Raw genomic sequence first — 9382 nt, 5'->3', positions numbered from 1 at the left:
GTTAGACCTCACAGTTAGAAAGCGGCTCAGGGGGACAGCGAGCGGGGCGTCTGAGAGTCAGACGGACAGATGGATGGCGCGTGCGGGGAGCAGGGAAGCCCTGGGTGGACAGATGGACAGACTGTGTGGGCACGGGAGCCCTGGGTGGACAGACTGACAGACGGTACGTGGGCACGGGAGCCCTGGGTGGACAGATGGACAGACGGTGCGTGCAGGCGTGGGAGCCCTGGGTGGACAGACGGACAGATGGTGTGTGCAGGAGTCTTGGTGGCCCTGGGGGCGAAGCGCCAGCACACGAAGGGCCCTCGCTGAGCGGAGACCTCGCACCCTCACTGCACGTTCCCGCTCCGTTATTTAGCGCCCGGAAATCCTGCTGCAAACGTCCAGGGCCGCACACAGACCTCGACACCCTGACCCTGTGTGCGCAGCGCCAGTGCCGAGCAGGGATGGTGGGGCCTAGGGGAAAGGCCAGCGCCCGTGTGTGTGCACGCGCGCACACACACACACACCACGTGCACACACCCTACACACACACACGTACATGCTCACACTTATGTGCACACCCGCACGCACACCCCACACGTGCATGCGCACACCCGTGTGCACACCCGCACACACACAGACCCGTAGTAGGCTGAAGACGGAAGCACGGGGGGACAGAGACTCGCGACCGCACGGTGGTCAAGTTGCTGCAGAAGATCTCGCGGGAACACCCACAACAGCAACGAGATCACACCGACACACGGCTGTTGGAGGCAGAGAGACGAGCTGGACCGTCCGCCGTCGTGGCTTCGGAAGAGAGCGACGTCGAGGCGCGCGTACGCGCGTGCGTGTACGGGAGTGTGCGGTTTGGGCTTTCTAGACAAACGGCAAGTGTCTGTGAACGTATGAAACGCTAATGAGGGGTGTGAGTCCCTCTCTCACGTTCGGCCAAGCCGGGCTCTGACTTCCAGGCCGGTGGACGTTGTGAACCGCTGGCCGCCGCTCGCGGCAGTGGCATCGGGAAGCCGTGGTGCCCACCGGGCGACGAGAAACCCCGGGAACCGCGGCCCCTCCTCGGCAGGAGGGACGGGAGTCCGCGTGGAGGGGCTGTGCCGGCGGACGCCTGGGCCAGGGAGGGGGCCCGCCTGTCCGAATTCGGGTAAGGCTCTCCGGCAACACCCGGCCTGGAGGCTCCGGCTGCGGGAACCGGGCGGCGGCCGCGGGGAGGACGAAAGCGGAAAAGCCTTCGGCGGCCGCAGACTCACCCCCGCGGAGGAAGCTGCAGCCTGAGCTTTGTGCCCTGTGTCGCCTGCGAGCAACGTGCGGTCCCGTCCGCCCTCCGCCTCGTACCTGCCCACGGGGAGGCCGTGCTTTGGCCTTATTCTGGAAGACTAGGGGGAGGAGGGGAGGGTTGTGACATCAGGGCTGCCGCGAGGTTGAGTTTGCTTTGCGATGATTCTCTCTCTGCTTCCTCCCCGATCGCGATAGTAACCCGTGTTTCTGGTGGATTCCCTCCCGGCCTTTCGGATGCCCGCCTGGGATGACAGCGCATCCGCTATCTACGAGGTGACCCATGGGGTGTGAATCGCTGCCCGATGTCGGCGCTGCGGCAGTGACCCCGGGGGACACACACCTTCCCTCGTGGGACGCAGGTGCCTGTGGGCATGGAGCGGAGTTTTCTAAGCGGCATTTGAGGTGAGTGTGGGGCGGGCAGCCCCCGCGTGTGTGATCGCTTGCCAGGTTTATGTCAGCTGCTGTCCTGTGTGGATGTTTTCTGTCCGCTCTCCCGTAACCCCCAGCGTGGCTTCACCAGGTGGCCGTCCCCGTCCCTCCCACCACATCACAGATGAAGACACGGACGCAGACGAGCCGGACGATGCGGCCGAGGTGGCCTCACCTGGGATCAGGCGGGGACAGGACTGCGTCCAGCCCTGTGACAGCCGCACCATCAGCACCCGGGCGCCTCCAGAACGCACGCCATGCTTCTCTCTTCTTCCCTCGCTAGGTCTGGTCGCCGCGGTGGCTCGGAGGCGCGGAGGCCAGCGCGATGGAGGAGGACACTGAACTGAGAACCGACGGAAACTCACTCTTAAAGGCTGTGTGGCTGGGGAGGCTCAGGCTGACCAGACTCCTCCTGGAAGGGGGCGCTTACATCAACGAGAGCAATGACAAAGGCGAGACGGCTCTCATGGTGGCCTGCATCACCAAGCACGTGGACCAGCAGAGCATCAGCAAGTCCAAGATGGTCAAGTACCTGCTGGACAACAGGGCGGACCCCAATATCCAGGACAAGTCTGGCAAGACGGCCCTCATCCACGCCTGCATCAGGAGGGCCGGAGGAGAGGTGGTCTCCCTGCTCCTGGAGAACGGCGCGGACCCCAGCCTCGAGGACCGCACGGGGGCTTCGGCTCTGGTTTACGCGATACACGCGGATGACAAAGATGCCCTGAGACATCTCCTCGACGCCTGCAAAGCCAAAGGGAAGGAGGTGATTATCATCACGACAGATAAGTCATCAGCGGGCGCCCAAACCGCCAAACAGTACCTTAACGTCCCTCCGTCACCCAAAGTGGAAGACAGACAGTCACCTCCACTGTGCGCGTCTCCCTCGGACGTCGAACTGAAGGCTCCGGGCCTGGGCGCTCCGCCCAGCGAGCGGGAGGACGACTTCTTCAGCGTCCAAACGGGGCATCCGAGTGGTTGCCACACCGCCAAGGCTCTCAACGAGCCTGGGTCACCCACCAGGAAAGTTGGGAACCTCAAGAGAGCCCGCCTGCCCCAGCTGAAGAGGCTCCAGTCCGAACCCTGGGGCCTGATTGCGCCGTCCGTGCTGGCTGCTAACGTGCGTCAGGACGACGCCCACGGCGCGGGCACAGACAGTGAGGTCATCAAGAGCATTAGCGACGTGTCCTTCCCCAAAAGGGGGCCGCTCTCCAGAGCCAGCAGTATCGACGGCAAAGACCCCGCCCTGTTCCCCACATTCACAGAGCAGATTCTGAAGATCCCAGCCTCGCCGGCACCCGCATCCTGGAAGGCCGCCTACGACAAGGGCCAGGCGTCCCACCCTCGTGTGGCCAGAAGAGGGACTCTCCCTGTGGAGCAGGAGAAGGCTGGAGTCAGTCCATCAGTGTCCCGCAAGCGGCTGGAAAACGACCCGTACGATTTCGATCTGCAGCCAGGGGCTGACCAGCTCAATCCCGTCTCCCTGGAGTCGGGCAAAGGGCCCCTCGAGAGGAAGAGGCTGAACGGCTCCCACGTGGCTCTCTTCCACGGCTCCCGCGAGTCCCTGGACGTGGCGCCCAGCACCTCCCCCAGCTCGGCGCGCCCCAGGCCACCGCCTCTTCTGGAAAGGCGAGGTTCTGGGACTCTGCTGCTGGACCGCATCTCGCACACCAGGCCCGGCTTCCTTCCCCCTTTAAACGTAAATCTGAACCCACCCATCCCAGATATCAGGCCCGGCGGCAAACCTCCTTCTCCACTTGCCGGCGGCCTGAAATCCATGCTGCCCGTGGCTCCCAGCTCACCGAAGAGAGCTGACTCGAGGAGTCAAAAGAAACTACTCCGGAGGCACTCCATGCAGGTCGAGCATGTGAAACAGCTGTCTGGCTTTGAGGAGATCACGGCCTAGACACTTCCAGAGGGTCTCCACGTACCCGACGACAGGCACCATAATCCGGACCAACGCAGCCGCGTGGGCCCTCTTCCTCCCGCCCGTCCCCCCGTGCTGCTGTGCGGTCCGCCTCACAGGGTACGGAACAGGGCCCCGCTTCCCTTCTGAAATGATCGTGGGTTGTTACGGGTTTGCTTGAAAAGGGCTCAGGGTAATTGGGTTCTGGGGATGAGGTTACCGAGAATAAGTTTCTCCAAAGGAAGAAAACCTTTGGGGTTTGAAAGTAACGCAGCTGGTACGGTGATCTAGGCCCCTGACATTAGTTCCTTTCCACCAGACAAACTAGAATTTAGATCCCAGGACGGCAGTGAAAGCATGCCCTTAGTACTAAATCTATAAAGTGCCTACAAAGGAAATGAGGCTTTAGAATTTGTCACGTGTGCAAAAGCTCGAAACTGGCCCCTGAGCTGTGAGATCTGGCAAGCTGCGTGTTATGTGTCAGCCCAAGGCGGAGAAGGGGGGACAGAGCCCCCATCAGAAGCACCAGAAGGCAGGGAAGGTGGGGGAGGCCCCCCCCATCACGGGGGCTCTGGCTGCCTGTCACCGGGTCATGGGGCAGTGTCCTGCTCGGCACGGTCACGGTCTTCCCAACCCCCGTATCGCACTGTGTTCACGTGCTCATCTGGCTGTGCTACGAGTCCCCAGATACAACTACATGTCCCCCAAATTCCGATGTGCCATTGTCATCGGTGCATCGGACGTGAAATTGGCCTCATCCGCCTGCCCTGACACGAGCCGTGCCAAAATCTTGGGAAAACACAGCCAGGGTCTGGTAATTAATTTGGAGGTAAATGTGATACAGTTTCCAGAATAGACCTGTTTCTTGCCTGTTCTTCCGAAAAGTCGGTGACACCCCCCCCCCCCCCAAAGCCAGAACAATACATAGCGCTGGGCCGCGCACACGTGGAAAGCACAAGTGGGAGGTTCTCAGGCTGGAGGGAGTGGCGGGGACTGGATCGGGTGTTGTAGCCCGAAAACTTCCGGGGGTGCAGACTGGCGTCTCCCATGCTCTTGTCCAGGTAACTCCAGAGAAATCCAGTTTCTGCGAATTATCCGAAGTGTCTACGCGGCGGGAGGTTTGTAGAGATAACCCGGGTGACGCTTTCCAGCCGTTGCGCAAACCCAGGAAGGGAAGCAGAGACTTAGCACGCTTGGTGTGACGGGGCCACATTTCAGATGATGGGCCTGGTCGTTTTCCCGTTCATTTTTCCCTCCTGCTGCTCAGATTTGTGTGCTCTGTGGTTGGAAGAATGTGGTCCCTGGGGGTCGCCTCCCGTGGAGGAAGGAGTAGAGGCTCTGAGGTCTGGGTTTGCAACTCTGTTCCGTCATTTCCCAGCTTGGGGACTTCGGCTTTTCTAAGCCTCCACTCGGTTGTCTGCAAAATGGGCTGGCAGTGCTTCACCTGGAAAGGGCGTGGGGGCCGGTGCCAGAACGTGCCTGTGCCGCACCCGGGGTGAGGAGGGGTCGCCCAGTCTCCGGCACATCTCCAGGCCTCTGAGGCTTCAGAATCTACAAGTTATACATAATATCCTACACAGAACGCAGTAAAGTCCAGCTGAAAAGTTCAAGTGTCTCCTTGAGCTTCTCCGTGGTTCCGTAATTCTGAGCCCCAAGTACACTCGTACAGTAAATTCTGCCACATCCGCTTCTCATACGATAGCGTCTCTGTGACGACACTTGCTAGACCCTTACCGGGGCATCCCGAACAAAAGTGCTGACGATGAACGATGCTCACAGATAAGCCAAATGTTCATTTTTTGATGCTTCCTCCAGGGCGGGCCTGTGCCCAACCTGGGCACCACTGACACTTTAGGCTGGGTCGTTCTGTGCCGTGGGGGCTGTCCTGGTCCACCCGCTAGATGCCAGCAGCATCCTCCCCCAAATTGCGACAACCAAAAACGTCTCCAGACAAGGTCAGACCGCTGGGGGGCGCCATCACCTCGGCTGATCACCTCCGCTCCAGGAGAAGGCGGTGCCAGAACAAGTCAAGACCCACGAAGCCGCACGCGGTCTGACTGGCTCGGCCCTGCCCCTCACTTGAAGCCGTTTGAACTGTGCTTCTGTAGGACGACTGTGGTCGGGCTCTCAGGATTCCCGGCAAACACAAACGGAAGTGCCGGTGGCCCTGTGTTCCTTTCAGGGAGGGAAGAAAAGCTCGTAAACTCGTGCAAACCGAGGGCTCGCGGACTTGGTTTAGTGTGGACAATCCACGTTCTTTCCAGGGCCCTTTAGTCTCGAATGGTTCCTACCAAAGGCACACGATGAGCGGCAGAGAAACAACCCTCCGAAGCATTACAGAGCGAACCGTACAGACAACCACTGTTGTCAGCACATCACGCACGCACACACGCGCACACACGTGTGTGCACACGCACGTGTGGCCAGTGCTCTCCAAGTGTCGTTCGTGCTGGTGAAAGCCCTGCATCTAACTGTGGGGGAGCAGCGCTGCACACGAGCATTTGTCTGAACCTTCGGCCAAGACCGGAAAGCCTGATTCATCCTCGTAGCGAGCGCGGCACATCCATAGCGATTAGCTCAGGTGAAACGCGAAACGTGGTAGCTACTCAGCCGGAGTGACCTGTCCGTCCCCGAATGCCTGTGGCAGGCGCTGTCGCGGCACTCCCTGCCTGCATCGGTCACTTGTGACCCTCTCCTTGGCCTTCCTCTAGACAGTCACCGGATCGTCCCTGTCTCATCCCTGTTTGACGATGCAGTAGCTGAATTAGGCCGTTCCAACCTAGTGTGCCCACCACAACGCTTTATCCTGGTTCGTGCATAAGTAGGCGATTTTGTCCAGGTTAACAAACCTCACAACGATGCTTCTTAAAAGCATATTTTAGATTCAAATATGCCTCGTAGGTCGGAGATTAGCTTTTCTTTTCGGGATCCTGGTGTCACTACAGAATTTCGCTGCCATCTGTAGTTTTCACAGCCCATCCACTTGAGACCTTCCGGAACGTTTATCAAAATATGGGACACGAGTCTAACGTTTAAAGTCTGGGACTTCGGTTTAATTTCTAGACACTCCAAAGCCGGTTTTTGTTTTACTTGTTTGTTTGAATCATTGTCAATTCTCTTAGAATTTCATCCAGTGAACGGTATCCTGCAAAACGCAGGCTGTGTCTGACCGTCTGCCTCTGTGTTGGTGCTTTGGACGTATCCCTGTTGCTTGAGCTCGTTCTCTACGGCGTTCTACTCTAGCCTCAAGCCGACGACGCGCTCAAAGATGTCTCAAAATCCATGTATCGTAACTGTTAGGCATTTCTAACACGTCAATAAAAGATACACTGCAATCCTTCGGTAGCATTCTCCGTTTTTCTGTAGTGAAATCTCAGCGATAAATATTACCTTTTCCTTATGACAGGGTTGACGTGACTGCCCCATAACGTCTCCCTTGGCAGACACCCAATATTTTACACACTCATCATTTTGAAAATTAATTTTTGCTTACACAAAAGTGTAAGTGAAGTGTTGGAGTTTGGCTCTCCGTTAGAAAGGGGCAAAGGATGAGAGGGGCGTTTCCCCTGGGAGGGGTGGGCTTCACTTCCTTCCTCTGGCCTCACTGCTCGGGCCTCCCCTGGGGCTGTCTGACACACGCCACCTGTGGGGACTCAGCAGTCGCTGGGCTGGCCCTCCTCAGGCCCTGCTTCTAGTGTCGGCGAGTGTTACACGAGGCCCTGCTCCGGGGCAGAGCATAAGAATCCAATGGACTAGCCCTTGTCTCTTGAAGTGCAGAGTTCTGTGATTCAAATTTCATCCACACTCCCTGACTCTCCGGACAGCCCCAACCTTATCTCTGGGGCCTCCCCTAGACGGTTGAAAGAAATTGTGTCAACAAAAACACAAAAAGGACTGGCTTCAGGATGTCCCTTCCCCACTTCCGTCTCCGGGAAAAGCAGGCCCACAAGTTTCTGAATCCTTCGAGGAGAGATTACGAGGGACCCTGCGGGGGGAGGAGAAGTGATGGGGGATAAGGCCACAGTGGCCCACCTGGAGTGGGGGGGGGGGCGCATTCCCAGGATTGATAAAAGGCTTGGAAGTTTGGGGTCCCTTGAGCGGAGCTCGCCCCCTTCTAGAACAAAAGGGTAGAGGGGAGTGGTCCATGGTGCGTCCTGCGAGGCTGGGCGGGGGCTGCGCGGGGGCTGCGCGGGGGTCAGGCTGGGCAGGGGCATCTGAGCCACTGGCCCTGCAGGAACCCTGCAGCTCAGACAGCACATGTATCCACGTGGCCAGTGAGCCTGTGGATGACACAGCCCGGGGACCAGAACTCCGTGAGCCGTTGAAGACCTACAGGAGACAGGCGCGGGGAGCTCCCCCGGGACGACATGGGCACTCTTACCGTCTTTGTTAAGTGGCGGGGAGGGGAGCAGATCACTCTTAACTAGATTTAGAAGAGTAAAGGAGTGAGACGTTTCTCACACCCAAGGGTGTTCTAGAGCCCACGGCATGCACTGTGCAAAGGACAGAAGCGTCACCCATGGCATTTGCCCCCGGGGAGGTCATCAGGGGTAAGCAACAGACCTCAAGGAACAAAAGGGGGTAATGCTTTACAGCTATGATGATACCAGAGCAGGTCAACGCAGGGAAAAGTGTCGGACGCTTCTCACCGGGCATCCTCAGCTGAAGGTGGTTCTGTGATCCAATTTCCTGGACTGATAGTGGACAGGGGTTTTGACATCACAGAGTAAAAAACGTAATGCGGTTCACAGAACAGGGTGAGCGTGATGTGTCAGGACTGGGGAGGAGGAGGATGGGAGGGGGGAGAGGTGATGGGGGGACAGAAGGTGGCACACAGGCCCTGCAGGTGTGGACCAGCCCAAAGAAACAGCCCGCGGAACACGACACCCCCCCCTCCCCCGCCCCGGACCTCCGTTCTGGATCCTCTGCCTCATCCGGGATGATGGACCCAGAATCCTAGACATCCCCGATCCAGAGCAAAAAGAATTTCTCCTACGGTGAGAGGTAAGGGTCTACGTTAATTTTGTAACGATCCCATTAGAATTTAAGAAGTATTTAATCCTTTCCCTGCCACGGTGGGCACTGTTGCTTGCCTAGCTGGTCTGATTCCTCCTTTCTCCTTTCCGTTCCGGCCTGATTTTGTTCACGTGGTCACCCCACATCCTGGCCTCTCTTTCCACTAAAGCCACACTGCTCCCTCCCCAGCTCCCTCCAAGGGAAGTCCTGATTGGTCTGAGTTAATCACGACAAGTCCATTCTCCTCATCAGTGATTGGCTAAAGGATCCAGCCTAAGCCAATCACCACACGGCCTTCCCTTCTCAGTGCCTTAGATCCAGAGGAGGAGACATGGCCTGAGTGGACCAGCTGGGCTGAACCAAGGACATACATCCCCCGGTTGACAGATTTTCTCTACCTCCTACTAGATGTGACCCAATAAACATGTTGTTCCGAAGCTTACTTGTTTGTTTGTTTGGTTTGACAGCCCTCTTTTGACAATGAGAGAATGGAGTCAAAGGATAAACCAATGTGCAGAGGAGGGCAGAGCTGGTAGGGAGATGGACTGGAGCCTCGATCACGCTCTGCCTGGAGGCTGCATTACCTCTGAACTTCCTGTTACATGAAGTAAGATATTCTTGTATCATTTAATCTAGTTAGAGTTGTGTTTTCATTCACTGGGGACAACATGTGAATTGTTTGTCTACCCAGTTTCTGCTTGATGATTTTTTCTTTAAAGTTTATTTATTTACGTTGAAAGAGGGAGAGAGGGAGAG

General features: G+C 57.7%; 1 protein-coding gene across 1 annotated transcript; it reads left to right on the top strand.

Annotated features, from left to right (window-relative positions):
• The first annotated feature begins 897 nt into the window (after positions 1–897).
• ANKRD34C (ankyrin repeat domain 34C) lies at positions 898–6949 on the top strand. Its single transcript, XM_049614384.1, has 2 exons — positions 898–1677; positions 1988–6949. Exon 2 carries the CDS (start codon positions 2030–2032, stop codon positions 3608–3610), a length of 1581 nt encoding a protein of 526 aa, XP_049470341.1. The 5' UTR covers positions 898–1677; positions 1988–2029; the 3' UTR covers positions 3611–6949.
• Positions 6950–9382: the final 2433 nt, after the last annotated feature.

This window comes from Panthera uncia (genome assembly GCF_023721935.1).
Source record: "Panthera uncia isolate 11264 chromosome B3 unlocalized genomic scaffold, Puncia_PCG_1.0 HiC_scaffold_2, whole genome shotgun sequence".
Lineage (NCBI taxonomy): Eukaryota > Metazoa > Chordata > Mammalia > Carnivora > Felidae > Panthera > Panthera uncia.
This window is presented reverse-complemented; position numbering and strand designations above follow the sequence as displayed.